The sequence below is a fragment of the Paramisgurnus dabryanus genome, chromosome 9 (genome assembly GCF_030506205.2).
Source record: "Paramisgurnus dabryanus chromosome 9, PD_genome_1.1, whole genome shotgun sequence".
In the NCBI taxonomy this organism is placed as follows: Eukaryota; Metazoa; Chordata; class Actinopteri; order Cypriniformes; family Cobitidae; genus Paramisgurnus; species Paramisgurnus dabryanus.
The window spans coordinates 9,423,349-9,444,292 of NC_133345.1; the positions used below are offsets into that span (position 1 = coordinate 9,423,349).

Here is a 20,944-nt window from a genome sequence, read left to right on the forward strand (position 1 = left end):
CTGTTGACGTATGCGACTGCACTGTTGCGAATATAGTAAAACGATCAAAACCCTATCTAAAAAAATCTGAAAAGTGAAAAGGATGCAGCACAGAACTGATAATAAGTGCATATTAAACAGATATAAACACAAGTACAGATTAACGGACGCTTCTTTGATTTAGAGGTTGCATGCATCCAAATCCATTTGGCTCAAAAATGTGCATGACGCCTCTGCAATGAATAAAGACAGAACAAACATGCAATACAATAGAATGTGTGCAAATATATTTTTCCGTTGTTTTTTAGAAGATATCAAAGTAGAAGATATCAAAAACATACATACAAATATGCACTGTAACAAACATCGAAGACGTCTTTAAAAAAAATGTACAATAGTAGTTGCATGAAAACTCACACAACTGCATTTCCTCCACAAATACAGTGCATTTATGTTACATAAAAAAAAGATTTGCAACGAGACTAGTTGAAACAGACGAAAGGAAACAAATGGCAGAAAATAAGAATGTTTACAGTATCAAATAATAACATGGTGAGATTTTCTTTTCTCAGACTTTTATAAGACCAAAGTTGTAAAACAAAAAAAAAAGTAAAAATCATGTAAATACATTTACATTTGACATAGTATATGTGAAATTGCCTTCATTGAAATGTGTACATAAATATGACATTTAAGTAAACAATATAGATTTAACTAGTTCAAAGCGCTTCTAGTTTATATAGTACTGGTATTCTAAAACATCATTTTTATGTTGAATACAACAGTATCTGAGTCTTTCATGTGTGTGTGTAATGTATAAAGCTGCAGTATTGGGCTTTTTGATACACACAAATATTGTAAAGTAATAAACACTTTACCTCACTTTGGAAAAAACAATTACTACCGATCCGTATAATAAACTCTAGTCTGACAGATTATTGACAGTCCAGTTTTAGATAAATGTGTTTTGTTGGGTTTGTGTTCAAGCAGGAATGCAGTAGTTGGGTCTTCGTGACATGATGAATCCCCTGAGACACACGCACCTGTACGAGCCTTCTGTGTTTACACACCGACCGTTAATACAGTCTGTTGTTTCTTCTTCCTCACACTCATCCACATCTACAAAAATCACATAAGCATATGGTTTAAAGGTGCAGTGTGTAACTTTTGGAAGGAATTCTTGACAGAAATGCAATATAATATACAAAACTATATTATCAGTGAACCTTTCATAATGAACCGTTATGTTTTTATTACCCTAGAATGAGACGTTTTTATCCACATACACAGAGGGTCCCCTTACATGGAAGTCGCCATTTTGTGCCGCCATGTATCTACAGAAACCCTTAATGGACAACCTTTTTTTACTAAGTTGTCTCCAACAATGACATGTTTGTCCTGTGGGGGCTACCGTAGCTTCTCTATGCGTTTCTGTGAACTGAGCCGTTGGCGGCAATTTACAATCTCAGTGCTAGATGCTGCTGAAATTTACACACTGCACCTTTAAGTCATAATATTGTTAAAGCACCCCCTAGTGGACAAGCCATGTACTGCACTGCATTCACTTCACAGATGCTTCTATCTAAAACAATGAAAATTGATCCAAACTACTGTATTCATTTTGTCACTTGGGATTTGAACGCATGGCGTTGTAAGCATTATGCTCTACCAGTCGGGCTACCGATAAGGGCTCCTATCTCTAGCAAACAAAGCCAAAAAGCCCTCACAGCTCTGTTTTGAGTCTATTACAATACCTGGATGGGAGAGAGAAACACATTAAAGCCATACCTATGCATGTCATGGTGGTGATGTCGAGATGGTAGCCGTCGTAACAGTCACAGGTGTAACCTTCATCCACTCGGATACAGCGGCCATTCTCACAACCCTGAAGAATTCCACACTCCTCTGAACTCAGACTTCCGTATGGTTCATATCTCCCTAAAACACGATTACATATCAGTAATCACAATGAAACGAAAATCCCATCCTTAAACATTAAAACTGTGCTCTGTGTTTTTACTCACGGTCATAGGCTCTCCGGGGTCCCTCCCGTCTGTCAGGTTGGATTGGGAATGGGGGCGGGGCTCTCCAGGTCTCCTCTCCCTCACTCTCAGCGTACGGGGAATTCTCCGGGAGGGGGGCCAGACTCAGTGGCATCCCGTCTGCCCGGGATGGGAGGGGTCGTGACTCGAACCCTCGCTCGCTGCGAGGATCCGGGATTCCGAAGGGAGGGCCAGGGGCGGTTTCGTAATCGTCCTCCCCATAATAGTGACTTCCGCTGGAAATAAATAGCACTCTGTGATCAATACGTTTTTTTTACAGTTTATGGTTATAAGTCATTTATGATCGATATAAGTAAAAAATAATTTGATTGGCTTATGGTGTGAGTACAGTAACTAAGAGAATTAATCAAAAGAGAATGAATGCTTACCCTAAACCTGGGCGTCTATACGGGGGGTCTGGGGGTCCGTATGAAGTCGGCGGTCTACTTCTCAGCCCAGACCTCCTGTCCCCTCCCCTATAAGTGCCGTAGTCACCATAATCAGTAGGGTTGTAATCCGAGCGTCCAGGAAAGGTTTCGGGAAACTCAGGGGGGCCGTAAGGCGGACTGTATCCTTCTCTCCCGGGAAGAGTCTCTGGGCCGTACCGCTCATAATAACGAGGAGAATACGGAGGTGGACCAAACTCAGTACATAAAGCCTCATGGGCCACTGATCAGGAGTAAAAGACATTAACAGCATTACGATAGTGTAAAGAATCATGAGAAGAAAAGAACCGATCATGTGTGTACCTTCATCTCTGCGGGGACAGAGGGCGCACTGCATACCCCAGGCCTCACCATACAAACAACAACACTCGGTGAAGCTCAGCTGAACTCCCAACAGAGGGCTCTGACACACAAGACTTGCCGTGACATGGCGCCAACAGAAATTCAAGCTGTCATCTATACAAGTAACATTTAAAAAAAAAATTATTAGTGCATCGGCAATAAAAAACGAATTTTTAGGGTAGGGGTCTAAAATTAATTTGGTGTATTCATATACCTGCAGTTAAACCAGTTGCATTGATGCAGCTGCGCTGTGTGTCATCCAGCACTAGGGGGGGCTCACATGTACAGTAAAATGATCCCAATGTATTTACACATAATCCACCAGTACACGAATCTTCACTATGACATTCATCATTATCTAAAGAAAGAGACACAGAAATAAATAGAAAAACACATATTAGACTCCATTCACACAAATAACTATAACTGTATATAGACATAATATGGTTTATATGGTTTAACTACAGTAACAATTTTTTAATCACATCTACCAAATTTCACATAATGCAGACTGGCATATTAACAGATTGTAGGGTCAAGTAATGAGTTTTGGGAATGTTTTGAATGCTGACCGATACATTCCAGCGCCTCTGTGTCATAGTAGTATCCACTGGTGCAGTAACAAGCATAGCCAGGAATGTTGTTGACACACACGCCACCTTTACACACCTCTGTATCAAACAGCTTACACTCATCCACATCTGTTCAGGGGTCAACACACAGAGATTTGAATGAATTAGAATTTTGTGCAGATTTATGAGAGCATACGGAGTATGTGTGAACATTATGTTTTACCCTTGTAGTTGAACGCTCCTGTTTCTGTAGTAACATACCCCCTTCCATTGGGACACAGAGACTGGAATTCAGCTAAATGGCAAGAGTTATTAATGGTTAGAGGTTATGAGAGGCATAAGGTGTGACAAATCTCTAAAAAGCTTGAATATTTTTTCACCTGTTCCAGCTTCAGGGCAGATGTCGTACTGGCAGCGGAGACCCCAACCCTGGCCAGCGGTACAGCAGCACTCCTGTTGTGTGCTGTTTTGAGACAATATCTTACACGAGTATGAGTCTGAGATACCGTAGTAACACTCTCTCAGTTCTCCGGGACGAGCTTTGGGAAGAGAAGCAGATCCTGACCCAGAAGAACCCGCCGATCCATGACCAGCTGAGGTAGAAGAACCACCGCCTGGCTGTCCTGGACGACTTGCTGTAAATTCACACACAGAAACTCCAATAACACCTGCTTACATTTTAACATATTGGTTATGGTAAAATGGCTGAAGTTGATGGTGACGGTTAGATATATGCACTAAAGTTTAACATTTTTTTTCTGGTAATAAAAATTAGTAATAAAAACAAACGTTATACACGGACCACAAAGGGAAAAATAAAAAAAAACAACCCAAAGCAACTTCTTCTCTTAAACACAAGAGGGTAGCACTGGAACAGTGATCATCTTCCTGCTTAAAGGGGACAATTCATAAAAATTTGCCTTTTTTCAGGTTTAAGTGCTATAATTGGGTCCCCAGTGCTTCTATCAACCTAGAAAATGTGAAAAAGATCAACCCAGTAACTTAGTTTTGATAAACCATTCTCTGCAAGCATGTGAAAAAATAGTTTATTGAAATGTGGCTCCCCTTGTGATGTCAGAAGGGGTTAATACCGCCCTTTAATCTGTACTATCCAACCACAACACTGCCATTTAGTGCAGAGATCAACTCATTTTAAAGGACACACCCAAAAACGGCACATTTTTACTCACGCTCACAAAGTGGCAATGTTAACATGTTATAATAAATTATCTATAGGATATTTTGAGCTAAAACTTCAAATATGCACTCTGGGGACACCAAAGATTTATTTGGCATCTTAAAAAAGTCTTGTGAAATGTTCCCTTTAAGATAAGTCTTGTGTTCGTGTGACAATGTGTATTTACCTGGCTTCGCTCTGTTTACACACTGCCTTGCATGCAGGTCAAACTCCTCCAGTTCGTTCTCACATTCGCATGTGAAAGATCCTCCCACATTCCAGCAGCGGGCGGAGCCACACACGCCCTGCATCGTCTCACACTCATTAATGTCTGGAGAAAAAAACATTCATTTAGACGAATACTGTGCACTAAGTCCCACCTGGACCTGTCCTGCCTTCATCAGATGACCACGTACGTGGAAAGATGACAGGTGATGCCTACTCTGGACCACACTAAACTATCTTCAATCTGATTTGTGACTGATATGGATTTAAAATTGTGTACAAATAAATGTGAATTGAATTGTTGGGCAGCACTGAGTCTCTATGCACATAACTTACCAATACACGCCTGCGATTCACCTGTAGACTCATAACCCTGGTCGCAGAGGCACTGATATGTGCCAATCAGATTCCGACAGAAGGCATGGTCTCCACACACCGTCTCATTGGCACACTCGTTGATGTCTGCGTGAGAAACAATTCGTTTTTTTATTTGTTTATTTTGTGCCATTTGTTTAGGCGCTCTATATCTTACCCACACACTCTCCTGTTGCTGTGATGTGGTATCCAGGCTCACAGGATGTTATACAGCGGAAAGAGCCAATGGTGTTCTCACAGCGCTGGGATCCACACACGGCCCCCACCGAGTCCAAACACTCATTCACATCTGTGGGGGAAACAGCTTGAGTAAGCAAACTTATCTTTGTGAGACTTTTAAATTGTTGCAAGAACAATTCAGATCAGATTCAGACATGTTATTATAGACTTCACACAGTATAAAGGAAATTTAAAAAAATGTTAGATGATCATTAATGTTAGAAATGGATTTTTAACATGAAAAAAGATGATATTTTGAAACTGTAAATAATGTTGAACACACAGTCGACGGCACCCATTGACTTTTACTAATATGGAAGTCGGGTGCCATCAAATGATATTGAATTAGTTAATTATTTATATTTTGGAGCATAATTTGTGTTGCACTGATACAATTCATCCATTGACTATTCTATGAATAATTTTTTTAGTTTCTTAAATTGCAAATTCCTCTTTATGTCATTCCAATACAATTTGTAATACCCTGGGCTAACCCCCCCCCCAAAACAAATCACATTTTTATAAAAAGTTGCCAGCCAGCGCCAGCTTTTTATGATTCTAAAAAAAGTTGAATGCCTTCCAGAAAGATTTCTTCTTTAAATATATAAACATACAATATATCAAATGAAAGAAAAGACCATCTGCTTTCAAAAAATATTTTGTTCATTTGTTTTATTTTTATCACTCTTAAATATAGATAGGTTTCTTCAAAATACCAAATTTTAGATATAATTGCATTTTTGTAAAGTACTTTATATAGAGATCAGATTCAGAGCGATGATCAAAACATACACAGAGTTTTTACTGTTTTTAAATCAGTGTATGCTTCAGCACTGGGTAAGAGCGCCACCTAGCAGATAATAGTGTAAATATGGATTGTCGTAAAAACTCGTCATTGGCAGGGAAGCGTTTTCTCTTAATTGACTAGATCATTTGTCAATGGCGGGAAAAGTGTTAAATTATTGCAGTTGAACTCTAAACCCTTTCTGAATTTTGCATGTGTATGTATGTTTGTACCCAGGCAGGCTGTTTTCTCGGGGTTGGTGGTGAATCCGGTTCGGCAGTGGCACTGGAATGATCCCTCAGTATTGATACAGCGGCCGTCCTGGCAAACTCCCTCTCGTGCACACTCATCGTCATCTAATAACACACGCATGCAAAGTATGACATCTTTCTAAACAAAAGTAATTCTGCACGATTCAGCCATGCATAAATCTACTATTAGAATTTTAGTCTGTTAAAACTGCTGCATAGTTGGCAAAGGTGTAAGAAAACAGCACCTTTTTAAAGAAGTTACACTCTCAGAAAAAGGTACAAGGTGGGTACCTTAGAGGTACATACTGGTATTTTTAAAATGTACCATCCCAGTGTCAACTTTTGTACCTTTCTAGTACTAAAAATTGAAACTTATCATCATTAAAGGCGGGGTGCATGATCTCTGAAAGCCAATGTGGACATTTGAAATCACCTAAACAAACACGCCCCTACCCCAATAGAATCTGGACCTTCTTTTGATAGACCCGCCTCACACATATGCAACCCAGGCAACTTAGCAGACATGTCCCTTAATGCTGATTGGCTACAAGTGTGTGACGGCCCAACTCCCTTTTCCAAAGTGTTTTTTTTTCAAAAATCATACACCCCACCTTTAACTCACACTTTAAAGTAACCATGAAGACAAAATTGACCTTTCTTATTTTTTATGCAATAGTGTAGTGTTGTTTTTAAAGATTTATCTGTGTGTTTCATTCATTTATGTTACAATAGGAAAAATTAAGAAATTAATCACACATTTAGTTTAATGTCGAATTTAACCTGGTTTGCTTTAACCTTACATTTTAAGTACTTTTTCAAAATGTAGGGTCACTAACTCATATTTTGCTTTCCACATTTTAAAATAATAAATAAAAACTTATGAAAACAATGGAACAACACAAATTAAGCTAAAGGAATTATGTTGTGACTTAAAAAAATAACAAAAAAATTTAATATTTTGTAATGTGCATATTCGAGGAAGAAGAATAAAATAAGCATTAATATAAGTTCTTTTACAGTAATTGTTTAATTAATAAGACACCTATTTATAAATCCAATATGGGTCATTTTGACCAGCTTTATGCATTCATGTAGGTTTTTCGTTCATGCATTCTAGGATAAAAACAACTCCTTTGTGACTGAAAAATCCACAAATCCATAGTCTGAGATATCTGAGGACAATCGCAACACACATGCTGCACATTTTCTGATAGATGGCAGTATAACCTTGTGTTGCATTATATATGCAGTACGTCTCGTGTACCTTGGCAGGATGTCGAGTTGACGCCGGTCTTGTAGCCTTGCGCGCAAACGCACTTATAAGAGCCATCCGTGTTCACACACTCTCCTCTTGGAAAGCAGAAATCTCCTTCGAGACACTCATTAATGTCTGAAAGAGAATAACAGGAGAATTAAATCACGCACTGACTTCTGATATGAAACAGCCACTCATAAATGTCCTCTCTTCCTACCTCATAAAATATTCATAAAAAATATTAATGACCATAAAGACTAGATTATTATGTTTATAATCATTTGCTCTGGGTTAGGCTTGACCCTGGGTTAACAAATTTAAGTGTGAAAAATTCCTGAAACTGTGTATAATAAATTGAATGAGGGCTGATGTAAAGTTAACTGCTCGCTGACCTCTGCATTGGCGTCTGGCACCAGCTGCTCTGTATCCTGGCAGACAGTCACAGCGATAGGACCCGTCTGTATTCACACACAAGCTCTGTGATCCACAAATCTGAGCGCTCGCACATTCATCAATGTCTGAAAAGAATAACAAACAAGCTACGTTAAAGTCTTTAATGTTAAGCATGTATTAATGTGAAGACCCTTATGTACAAAAGCTGTCACCGGGATGGTACCCTTTTAAAAGGTTCTAATATGTACCATTTAAGTGCATGTATGTATATGCATATTTGATACAAATGTGCCTTTGAAGCACTTATAATGTACAAAGTTGTCTGTACAAGGCAGAAATAGACAGAAATATCTGACTGACCATAGTGATATAGGCTTAGTCTTACTATCTTAAAAGGGACGTTCCACCTTTTTTGAAAATATGCTAATTTTCCAGCTCCCATAGAGTTTTGAAATCCATTCAGCTGATCTCTGGGTCTGTCGCAAATCTCCGTGGGAATGCATTAATTTCAGATAACCGCACACCTAACTTGTCAAATGTCTTAAAAATAGGCACCAGAGCAATGTTTGTGGTAACCATGGTATAAATTGATATACTGTATGTTTATATATTTAAAGAAGAACATTTTCTGGAATGCATTAAACGTTTGTAACAACCCATGGGTGAACTATATTTATAAAATACTTTTCTTTTTGTAAGTCTGCCCCCCTTAAATATTTTAATAAGAAGATTTTGGACATTTTCTGGAATGCATTAAACGTTTGTGAAAATTAACAAATGTTGGCACTGGCTGGCAACTTTTTTTTAAACGCTGGCGCGGAAAGAGTTAAAATGTCAAAATAGACATCGCAACACTAAGAAGATTCCATAGTGGGTTGTTTATAAGTATAGCTATCTTTAAAGGAGACAGATGACAGATCTTTCAGACAGATGTTTCGAGTCTATCCTTTCCACACTCCCCCGACCCCACCACCTTTACTTTGCTCTTTCGCTTTATCTCACCGCCCTCGTGATTCAAACAGTAACATTACGTGGAAATAGATAATTGTGCTCAAACATGTGGCTGAGATTTGAGTTCTGCCATCTGCGGACCACATGCTGCCTTAAACACCCCTGTCCTCATCTCAGAGACAGCGGAAGGAAGAGCGAATTGAGGTAAGAAAGATATTCCCTGGAGGAATGAAGCTCTGTACTGACACATTAGATGTCTTTGGTCTGCCAAAGCCAACTTTCTCCAGTACATCATTTATTCTAAAGCAGCAGCTGTTTATACTCAAATAACCTTGAAGAGGATTTGAAAGATCCACAATATATAGAGTTGCTCCAAGAAGCATTCGCAAAAACTATTTACAAAGATTTAAAGTGTCATTGTGGTTTTATAGACCCAGATGTCGGAAACGCCTGTGGTCTGTGTTTTCGGTTTTAGGGTTCGACTAACCTGTACAGCGTCCGTTTTGCATGCTATGCCCATCTCTGCAACGAACGCAACGGTACGAGCCCAGAGAATTCAAGCACTGCTGACCGGGACACTGGAGTGGATCCAAACATTCGTCTATGTCTAATAAAGAGACACGTAGAGCTTGTGTCAACACCGATAAATGAGATGGAAGAAATGGCATGATGATCTAATGACCCAGCATGCTCTCTTACCAGTGCAGGTACCGTCCTTTAGTTGAAAGCCTAGAGAACAAATACATCTGTAGCTGCCTGGAGTATTTTTACACTCGCCGTTTGTGCAGCGTGAGGGATTTCGAACACATTCGTCTATGTCTGAAAAAAGACAAGTGAGATAAAGCAGGCATATGTTAGCCAAAGTGAAGTGACTGCAAAATACGTAACCCTGTCTGTGAAATCCAGGCTATAATCTAATAATCTAAATATGAGATTAGAGAAGTATAATTCAACATTGATTACAATCTTAGACGTGACATTAGTCAATATTAAAGATATCAAGGTTATATGTTCTTACATAATGGGCCCTATTTTAACGATCTGAAACGCAAGTGCGAAGCGCAACGCGCAAGTGAGTTTGTGGGCGGATCTTGGGCGCTGTTGCTATTTTCCTGGCGTGAGAAATAACTCTTGCGCCGGGCGCAAATCAATAAGGGGTTGGTCTGAAGTAGGTTCATTATTCATAGGTGTGGTTTGGGCGTAACGTCAAATAAACCAATCAGAACGCTATCCAACATTCCCTTTAAACGCAAGGGCGCAAGTTCCGTGGCGGGTTGCTATTATTATGACGGATTTACCAGGCGCACGCCAGGAGCGGTTCACAGCCGAGGAGACCGACGTTCTTGTAAGAGCAGTCAAAGACAGAGAAGTTGTTTTGTATGGGGATGAGAGAAACCCGCCCAAATCAGCGTAGGTGAAACAGGCGTGAGAGGAAATAGCCTCAGTCTCATCAGCTGGCATCCCCAGGACGTTGCGCCAAGCGCTACAATGATGTCAGGAGACGGGGGAATCCCAAGCTTGCCAGCATAAATTGGGCACGCCGTGTAACGGGAGGTGAATCTGCCTCAGGACCTGACGCCAGCATCATCGCTGCGTCCACCCTCACTGCTGAAAGGGTTTTGGGCTTTGAAATCGGACCCAAGAAACGCAAGCAAGATCCAACCCCAAAGTACACTAACAAATCAAGTTCATATACATTAAGGTTTCTTATGAAAACATTTAAATTATTAATTACATAAAATAATACAGCCACACAACAAACTTATGAAAATATTTTAATCGTTATTTGCATGAGAATTTTTTAACGCAGCCACACAATAAATAAAAACTATCACCACAATGTTCACCACAATGATTTCCCTTATCTCGTGTATTAATATTTTTTATTGTAACAATTTATGATTTGCAAAAATAACTGTTGCATCTGTGTAGATTAGATAAGCAAAGTGTGTGCGCGTTGTGCACGCTATACATTATGGTCAAGCATGCGCCCTTAAAATAGCATAATAAACCACGCGCAACGCGCCACTGACTTTAAACGTTTTTTTTCTGGTCAGTGGCGCAATTGTTTTTTGAAACTGCAAAATAGCATCAGGGATGGTTTGCGCCGGAACACGCCTCTTTTTTTGCGCTGAACCGCCCAGGGAGAGCAAGTTCATTCCCTAGTTTGCCGACGTGCGTCTGTGGAGGGAAAAACCCGCTGTGCGCCGGTGCAAAATACAAATGATACATGCGTCACTGACAAAGTCAATTGCGCTGGGTGCAAGATAGGGCCCCACGTCTTAAAAAATGACTCTAGCTGGGTTTTCACACCCAGGGTCACATATTTATTAAAAACCGAAGTGCTACCTTGACATTGGCCATTAAGAACCTCGAAGCCCGGCTGGCAGGACACGCAACTGAAGGAGCCGATGGAGTTCACACACTCTTTCCCTGGGCACTGTAGTACATTTTCACACTCGTTCACATCTGGAGCGGAGAAAGACACTTCATTATTTTATGACCTGGGCTACTTTATATAACCTATAAGTGCAAAACTTATAAAATGTTGAGTTTAAGAAGGTGTTACTTAATATAAAAGCACTGATGGTTATGCCATGCACTGGTTGCTATACCTTTGCATTTGTTTCCATCCAGTCTGAAGCCAGGTTGACACAGACATCTGTAGCTTCCTGCAGTATTCTCACAGCGTCCGTCAACACACAGTGTAGGAGTCTGGCGGCACTCATCGATATCTGAGATATATTTTTAAACACTACATTTAAAGAGTTTGGTTCCGAAATGCAATAAACAAATAAAAAAATAAATAGTTACCGCCAAAATCTGTATGGTATTAGGTCAGTATTGAAAATTAAATTCTTAATTTCAGATTGGAATTAAAGTGAAATCAATGATTAAAATCAAACTTTGATGCTCAAAATCTCATAATTAAATAATAATTATTATATATATTTTTTATTATATTATTATATTACATTACATTACATTATATTATAAATATTGTAATTATTATTAAAATAATAAACATTATTATACCATAATACCACCTTAATGGTGAATTTTTTCAGTCTTTAAAATTTGAGAGTAATATTAGATACCTGCACACGCTCCATTTCTAAGACTAAATCCAGGCCTGCAGGAAACACACCTATAGGAACCTTGAGAGTTCACACACTCCTGACCAGGACATTGAGCTGGATCTTCACACTCATTCACATCTGAAACGGGCGTACATGTTCAAACAAACAAATACATTCATGAGACACAAATCACAAAACTTGTCACTGCATTTTTATTATTAGTTTAACTGTACCTAAGCAGGTGCCGCCCTGCTGTCTGTATCCTGTTCTGCACGTACACCTGAAACTGCCAAGTGTATTCTCACACAGACCGTTAGAGCAAGGAGACGGTGTCTGACGACATTCATCAATATCTAAACAGATAAATAATGAACTGTTATCAGTGTTCTGTATTATAGGGACACAACTTCATCCTCTGGTGGTTTGAGAGCTTGTATATGGGTGTTGTTACCTGAGCACCTTCGGTTGATGAGGCCGAATCCAGGTCTGCACGACACACACTTGTACGAACCCTGAGAGTTCACACACTCCTGACCGGGACACTGCAATGGGTCCTGACACTCATCTACATCTGTACACATAAACCACACACACACACAATTGTGGTTTAGTACATTTACGAAGAGCCAGATGTCTCTCTCTTCACCAAAACCTTGTTATCCTCCCTAACCCCTAGACCAAGGGAGAACATAAGACAGGGAAAGCTGTTTTCAGTTAAGACAGCTCAAACATGCATTTAGTCTGGGACTATAGGCTTAAGTCCTAACCAAATCAAACTCTTTATGATTGATGTTTTCTTACCCACACAAGTGTTGCCCTGGAATCTGTATCCTATTCGACACGAGCACCTATAGCTGCCTGGTGTATTCTCACAACGGCCTTCTGCGCAGGGGGACGGGGTGCGACGACATTCATCAATATCTGAAACAGAAATAAACTCTACTACTTCACCCTGTCTTCACAACAAATACGTCTACAATACTATAAATTAAATGTTCATTAAAGAGCACATATGTCATTGCAAAAAAAAAAAACAAGTTATTTTATGTATTTTTGATAATACAATGTGTTTGCGTGGCTTATGGTAAAAAAATTTTTTTCCATATACTGCACATATTTGTAGCTCCAGATGTCCCTGTCTTTCTGAAACGCACAGATTTTGTACAAAACTTTCCCTGATTGGCCAGTTAATGTGTACGTTGTGATTGTCCTGAATACCTGTGACGTCAGCTGGAAATGTGACGCTCCTTACCATGTTTGAAAGATTTGCTCACAATGCAATGCTAACAGGAGTTCATTTATAGTCTGTGAGTCCAGGCGGGAGGAATTATGATAATGTCGGTCTTATCTACATCACCAATCCCAGGAAGTAAACTGTTGCCTACAATCCATGTGTTCGTTGTAGTCCAAGAAAAGAGATTTACGTTGGAGACGATAACTCACGTCATCGTTTACTTTGGGGTTTGTACCTTCTGCATATTGTTAAAGGAAAATACCACCTTTTTTCAATATTTTACTATGTTTTTACCTCAACTTAGATGAATTCATACATACCTGTCTTTTTTCAATGCGTGCACTTTTGATTTTTGTACAGCGCTTCTTGAATGTGTTAGCATTAAGCCTAGCCCCATTCATTCCTATGGCTCCAAACAAAAGTTTTATTTTGTTTCTTTATACTTACTCATGTAACTACTCATGTAACAGTCTTTAAATAGGGAAAACATGGAAGTGTTTGGTGGCTTCTAAATTCATGCCTGTTTGGAGCCATAGGAATGAATGGGTCTGTGCTACATGCTAACACATTTGCGAAGCGCTGTACAAAGATTTAAAGTTGAAAAGCATAGAAAAAAGATAGGGATGTATTAATTTGTCTAAGTTGAGGTAAGAACAAAGTAAAATATTGAAAAACAGTGTTGTTTACTTTTAACATGTACTAATACACCAAAGGAAATGTAAAATCGTCAATCTGACCATTGATGCTCTTTAATTATTGTTCAACTGTGACGTGCCATACCTGAACACTGTCCGTTGAGTAAGTCAAAGCCAGGCTTACAGGAAACACATCTGAATGAGCCCTGAGAGTTTAAACATTCCTGACCAGGACAGCGAAGAGGATCAACACACTCATCTATGTCTAAGAATAAACAAAACACGACATATAATTGTATGCTTTTAGGTGACATAACTGAATATACTGTCTTGTTATGCAGTGCACTGTCATGTCCTGATAATACATCTAAAGACAGGGTTTCGGATTCGCAAACCAATGGGGATTCCAGGGGGTTTGCAAGTAATAAAAAAAATCCATTATAATAAAATAATAAATTATATATATATATATATATATATATATATATATAATTTATTATTTTATTATAATGGATTTTTTTATTACTTGCAATATATATTTAACTTAAACATACAAATGTGCTAGCCTATTACATTAAAAAAAATGTTTACTTAAAATCTCAGGGTGTATTTCAAGTAAATAATTTTGGTCAAGAGGGTTTGGTTGACAAAAAGTTAAAAAAAACCCTGTCTCACTATATAAAGTACCGAGCCCCTAAGGTGACATTGGAGTAAAAAAATCTAAAGTTTAGTTTCATGTGCTCACGTGAAACTTTCATGTGCTCACGCAAAACCTTCATGTGCAGAATTTTTTTAAAGTTTTGTTTTGCGTGGTCACGTGAAACTATTGCGCGCTGACGTGAAATTATTGCGCTTGCAAGTGAAACTTTTACTTTCACGTGCGCGCGTGATACTGTAGGTTCACGTGAGCACGCGATAGGTTCACGTGAGCACTCAATAGGTTTATGTAAGCACGCGAAACTAAACTTTAAAAAAAAATTCTGCACATGAATGTTTCGTGTGAGCACATGAAAGTTTCAAGTGAGCACATGAAACTAAACTTTATTTAATTTTTGCTCCATGTCCCCTTAGGGGCTCTGTAATAAAGAACATTTTTGAAATGAAAAAAAATTGTTTTTATTAGAAAATATTTTTTTTCTAACTCTGATCTAAATGTAACCATTATAGGAATTAATTACTTACCTAAACAGCTATTTCCCTCTAGCTTGTATCCAAGTCTGCACACACATCTGAAGCTGCCAAGTGTGTTCTCACAGCGGCCATTAATACAAGGGTTAGGCACCTGACGGCACTCATCAACATCTGTGACATTTTATATATTTATTAATTTATTAATTATAACAATTGATCTCAATTAATATATAATTGTGACCCTGTCTGTAAAATATAGGTTAAAGTCTCATAATCTAATGGGGAGATCACTAGCATCAAAGTTTGATTTCAATCTTTTACATGATCTTACTCAGTCAATATTACAAATATCAAGGTTATATTTTTTACAGAACATTCTTTATTATGTAGGATGATTTTGATGAAAAAATAACTTAAGACTTAAGAATAACAGACTGGGTCACAAGCATTATTCGCATTGTAACATTACCACAAGTCCATAATCGTTTAAGAACATTTCCTAAGCAAATTCAATACAGACAAATTTACCATAATCTTAATAAAATGAAAAATCAAGCATGTCTGACCGATGCATTGGGTCTTCTGTGAGTTGGTCTGGTATCCTGATGGACACGTACAGATGAAACTTCCCTCTGTGTTCTCACACTGTCCTGCAGAGCATGGCCTGGTTGTCAACACGCACTCGTTTATATCTGTGTGTGTTTGTGGAGAGAAAGAGGAGAAAGACAAAGAGGAATCCTTGAATAATGCCAAATATCGCAGAGTCATGAAGAGAGTAAACATAGTGGGAAATTTAGTTTGGATGAAACATCTAAGATCTGCATTTGGAAGGCATGTTCAGAAAGTTTAACTAGTTATTTCAATCTGCAAGGGTTGCTATAAAAATTGCTTTTAAAATCATATAAATAACACCGTTGTGTATTTCTATTAATCTCACGCAATAACACAGATTCATACCTTGGCAGCGAGCTTGCTGCGGATTGAATATATACCCAGGCTTGCAAAAACAGGTATGTCTGCCACCTGGCAGGTCATGGCAGGTACCCGGTCCACACACCTGAGGTCTTGATTCACAAACTCGTACGTCTGGTGGGAAGCACACAACAATAACCGGTTTCAAATAACATCCGTTCAACATCTCAGATGCTGAGCTCTTGACGCTTATTCATCCTTCTCCAAACTGTTTTTATTGAAGCGTATATTTGTAGGCACGTAAAAATGAGAACATTTACAAAGCTTTCTCCAGCTTTACATTTTTAAATGCTGATATAAAATTGGCATCATTCTGCCGACCGGTGAATTTTCCTGGCGTGCTGGCAATTTCTTAAACAACGGAGTCTTTGTGTTTGTCCAGTCGCCGTAACGTTCGGATAAATTTTTCTGTTTGAGTTTCTGCTAGAGCTGAATAGCCAGTAATTTTACCTTTCAGCTTAAAGCCAAATATTAAGAACGTCCTTTAAACAACGTATGAATCACATTTACTTCATTATACTCAACATCTGCATTACTAAAAGAAAAGATTAATTGTGAAAATCATTTACGTCACACCGCGTCGCAAAAATGTTTGTATGAAGGGCACATGAACGAAGATTTCTTTTCTGCAATAACTTTCAAGTATGACAGGTCATCAGAATGGTCACCATACCTTGCCTAGGTGGAGGTGGGCGGGCCGTCACTGGCACAGGGAGTGGTCTTGCTGGAGATATCGGCTGTCTGTTAACAGAAGGCCGGCTGGTGTAGGTCCGGACAAAAGCTGAAAACAATCAGATTTAACTCACAACTAACGCAAATAAATGCGCATCTGTAGAATTTCGATTAGAAATGCTGTCACTCACTGGAGATCACTCTGGTTGGCTGGCTGGTTGCCGTGGCGCCGCTCCCAGGGCGGATTACAGGTTGGAACGGTCTTGGTTGAGGTTGATTGACTCTAATGGTTTGCGTGCTTTCCGGCCCAGCAGGTCGGAGTCCCACCTCATGCGCGGATGAGCGTCCATTCTCAGAGACCAGAGGGGGCCCACCAGTATCGAGCATCTCAGCTAGCCTCTGATTAAACTTGATGGCTGACGCAGAATAATGGTACCCCGGTCCAGCAGGACAGATCTCTTTAAAAGCATCTTTGGACACAATGCTCAAGTGAAAATCAGAGAATTAAGTCTATAAACAGCATTTGTTGTGCCAGAAACCTTGAGTTATCTGGAACGGTCAACAGGGACAACACAACAAACTTAACTGGTTTTGAAACCCAAGTGTTATGTGAAAGAAGACAGACAAATTGCACGGTAAATATTGACTCTTCTGGTATCTCGCCAGATATTTTCAAAGAAATAATGCTGATGTGCGGGTGGGAAGACATCCTTGAGGAACAGTTAAAACATTTGTGCTTAACCAATTCATGCTGTTTGAAATTCTTCTGTACTAAATAATGTCCTCAGTCCTATTATTCATCTTTATCCACTCTTCCTCTGCACCAAAGATGTTCATTCCAGTGGAATTTATAGGAAGGACAAATGCATTCCACAAACGTCCATACTGTGTGATTTGTGAATCCGAAACGTTTCTTACCTGAGCCGAAGTAAGGACACAGCTCGCACTTCTTCCCCCAGGCTTTACCAACTCGACTACAGCAGCAGATTTGCTTGGTGATGTTCCTCAAGATGGGTAGAGAACAGGAGGCCTGATTTACGATTCGGAAACATTGGTCCTTCACTTCAGATATCACCACCTGTGCTGTGAGGAGAAAATAAGTGTGGAATAATACTTATGACTGACAGATTACAAAATTGAATTGCAGACCATATGTACTGTACTTTTTAAAGCAACACAGATCTAAACATGCGGGAACATACATGCAGCTCCAGATACATTCCTTTAAAGCTGTTTTAATAGAGATTAGTATTAAATCTGCTCCTTTGTATAATTTGAATGTATTATCTCGTCAATTAATAGAAAACATTACCCTGCCAATGAAGCTTTGCTGACGAGTTTTTACGGTAATCTATAATTCTGCTATTATGCACTAGATGGCGCTCTTACTCAGTTGTATAAAAAACTGAAGCTAAAACGAATTTTACAAATTTTAAACTCCGTGTATGTTTTGATACTTGTTCTCAATCTGATCTCTAACAAAATTCCTTTACAAAAATGCAATTATTTCAGCTTTTTGCTCAAAATGTGGTATTTTTAAAGAAACCTTCCCATATTTAAAGGTGCAGTGTGTAAATTTTAGTAGCATCTAGAGGTGAGGTTGCGAATTGCAACCAACAGCTCTGTCCAATGCTCATCCCTCGCTTTTGAAACACATAGAGAAGCTACGGTAGCCGCCACCGGACAAACACGTCGGGGACAACTTAGTTAAAAAATGTGTTGTCCGTTTAGGGCTTCTGTAAAAACATGGTGGCCCAAAATGGTGACTCCATGTAAGGGGACCCTCGGTGTATGTAGATAAAAACGTCTTATTCTAAGGTAATAAACACACAACGATTCATTATGAAAGGTCTTTATACACCCCTGATAATATAGTTTTGATTATTATTTTGCATTTCTGTCAAGAGATCCTTTTAAAAATTACACACTGCACCTTTAAGAAGTTATAAAAAGAGAACAACGGATGATAGCTTGAAATGTGTTTTTTTTCTATGTTTGTTTGAAAGCAGAGTCTGTTCTTTTGTTTGATATATTTGTATGTTTATATATTTATAGAAGAACATTTTCCTGGAAGGCATTTTGTGAAACTTTTGTAAAAATCACCAAAACCCTCAAGGCCAACTTCTTAAAAAATAAAGGCTGGCAGGAAATGTTTTAAAGTAGAATTCTGTGATTATTGTCTAAGTTTTTGGAAGTCTCTAAGGGAAAAGTGTTCCATATACCAATCAAACTTTATTGTTCACAACTAAAAAACTGAGATGTCTGGAGATCATCCGACCATTTTATATAAAACTGCCCTTCTTTATACAGTTGCAAACCAATGATCTCATTGTCAGGTGTTTTACATCATTACATCATTACTTACGCCCATATCTATGTTCTAATTGTGCTGCGAGTACAGCTGGGTCATTCTTTTTTTATAATAATAATCAAGAGTCATACATTCATGATACACTGTCAGAAAAATGGTCCCTATCTTTCACTGGGGCAGTACCCTTTCAAAAAGTACACATTTGCACATAAAGATGTCATTTAGTATCTCAGAGGTGCATCTTTGTATGAAAGAGTGCATATTAGTACCTCAAAGGTACCAAATAAATACACACACACACACACACACACACACACACACACACATATATATTCCTTATATATATATATATATAAGTATGTATGTGCCAAGAAAAAGTATGTGAACCCCTAGGAATGAACTGGTTTTCTACAGTGATTTGCCATAAAATTTTATCTGATCCTCATCTAGGTCACAACAATAAACAAACACGATGTGCATAAGCTCACAAGACATAAATAATTCCAGTTTCTTGTGTCTTTTTTGAAAACACCCATTAAACATTCACAGTGCTGGAGGAAAATGTAAGTGAGCCCATGGACTAATTACTTTATTGAAAGCTTTTTTTTGTCAGAAGCTGGCAAACTGGAGTCCAATTAATAAAATGAGTTTAAATGTGTGGTTTAGTGCAACTTTGATTGATATTGAGACACTCACACATTTCAAGATTGCTGTCCTTAAGACCATGCTCTAATAAAGATATCTGATCAAGAGATGTTGCACTCCATAAGGCTGAAAAGGGATACAAAACAATCTCAAAATGTTTAGACCTCCATCAGTCTACACTTAGACAAATTGTCTATAAATGGAAACAGTTTAATACTGTAGCTACCCTTCCTAGAAGTGGGTGCACAGTCAAGATGACTCCTAAGACACCATGCAGAATACTCAATGAAGTAAAGAAGAACCCACGAGTAACAGCTAAAGGCTTGAAGACATCATTGGAACGGGCACACAGCTCTGTTCCTGAGTCTACCATACGCAAGTCTTTGGACAGGCACGGAGTCTATGACAGTACACCACGGAGGAAGCCGCTGCTCTCCCGAAAAACATTGCTGTGAGCCTGAAGTTTGCAAAAGAGCACCTTGGCAAACCCCAGTGCTACTGGGAAAATATTTTATGGATTGATGAAACAAAAGTTGAATTTTTTGGGAAAAATGTTATGGCGCATCATGGCCTGGACCACTTGCCATCATCGAGGGTAAAATTAATTACTAAGTTAAAAAAAATCCTCCAGGATAATGTCAGGGTGGCTGTCCGCCAGTTGAAGCTCAGTAGAAGTTAGTTGATGCAACAGGACAATGACCTTAAGCATGTGGAACCTGTGGAATGACCTCAAGAGAGCAGTTCACACCAGACATCCTACAAATGTGTCTGAGTTAAAGGTTTTGTAAAGGGGAATGAGCAAAAATTTCTTCTGAACGATGCGCAGGTCTGATTCAGAACTACTGAAAGCGCTTGCTTGAAGTATTTACGGCCAAATGAGGCTCAACAAGCTGTTAAATCCAAGGGTTCACTTACATTTTCCTCCAGCACTGTGAATGTTTAATGGGGGTTCTCAAAAAAGACACAAGAAACTAGAATTATTTGTGTGTTGTCACCTTATGCACATTGTGTTTGTCTATTGTTGTGACCTACAGTAGATGAGGATTAGATCACATGTTATGGCAAGCAGAAAACCAGTTTATTCCTAGGGGTTCACATACTTTTTCTTGCCACTGTATATATATATACTTTATTGGACAACTGTGACCCCTTTAAAAAAAATTTGACAGTGTAGTATCCAAAGATTCTGACATTTATGGCCATGAGATTATAACTTAAAACGGGATTGTTAAATGCTTTATTCTGATTGGTTG

At 38.8% G+C, this 20,944-nt stretch overlaps 1 protein-coding gene across 2 annotated transcripts in view; it reads right to left on the minus strand.

Annotated features, from left to right (window-relative positions):
- Positions 1–299: 299 nt before the first annotated feature.
- Positions 300–20,944, minus strand: part of LOC135773382 (latent-transforming growth factor beta-binding protein 4-like) — a 52,924-nt gene continuing 32,279 nt past the window's right edge. For both annotated transcript variants that reach the window (XM_065282931.2, XM_065282930.2), the window contains 30 exons: positions 17,654–17,818; positions 16,927–17,205; positions 16,737–16,844; positions 16,049–16,177; positions 15,658–15,783; positions 15,143–15,262; positions 14,106–14,225; positions 12,893–13,012; positions 12,543–12,662; positions 12,325–12,444; positions 12,110–12,229; positions 11,627–11,746; positions 11,361–11,480; positions 9,711–9,830; positions 9,499–9,618; positions 8,060–8,185; positions 7,677–7,802; positions 6,395–6,517; positions 5,316–5,447; positions 5,120–5,245; positions 4,746–4,889; positions 3,762–4,016; positions 3,605–3,676; positions 3,382–3,510; positions 3,024–3,167; positions 2,771–2,923; positions 2,411–2,690; positions 2,004–2,257; positions 1,768–1,917; positions 300–1,098 (listed from right to left, as the gene is read on the minus strand). In XM_065282931.2, the coding sequence (XP_065139003.1) occupies positions 962–1,098; positions 1,768–1,917; positions 2,004–2,257; positions 2,411–2,690; positions 2,771–2,923; positions 3,024–3,167; positions 3,382–3,510; positions 3,605–3,676; positions 3,762–4,016; positions 4,746–4,889; positions 5,120–5,245; positions 5,316–5,447; positions 6,395–6,517; positions 7,677–7,802; positions 8,060–8,185; positions 9,499–9,618; positions 9,711–9,830; positions 11,361–11,480; positions 11,627–11,746; positions 12,110–12,229; positions 12,325–12,444; positions 12,543–12,662; positions 12,893–13,012; positions 14,106–14,225; positions 15,143–15,262; positions 15,658–15,783; positions 16,049–16,177; positions 16,737–16,844; positions 16,927–17,205; positions 17,654–17,818 (4,358 nt within the window). In that variant the 3' untranslated portion in view covers positions 300–961. The remainder of the gene's footprint in view (positions 1,099–1,767; positions 1,918–2,003; positions 2,258–2,410; positions 2,691–2,770; positions 2,924–3,023; positions 3,168–3,381; positions 3,511–3,604; positions 3,677–3,761; positions 4,017–4,745; positions 4,890–5,119; positions 5,246–5,315; positions 5,448–6,394; positions 6,518–7,676; positions 7,803–8,059; positions 8,186–9,498; positions 9,619–9,710; positions 9,831–11,360; positions 11,481–11,626; positions 11,747–12,109; positions 12,230–12,324; positions 12,445–12,542; positions 12,663–12,892; positions 13,013–14,105; positions 14,226–15,142; positions 15,263–15,657; positions 15,784–16,048; positions 16,178–16,736; positions 16,845–16,926; positions 17,206–17,653; positions 17,819–20,944) is intronic.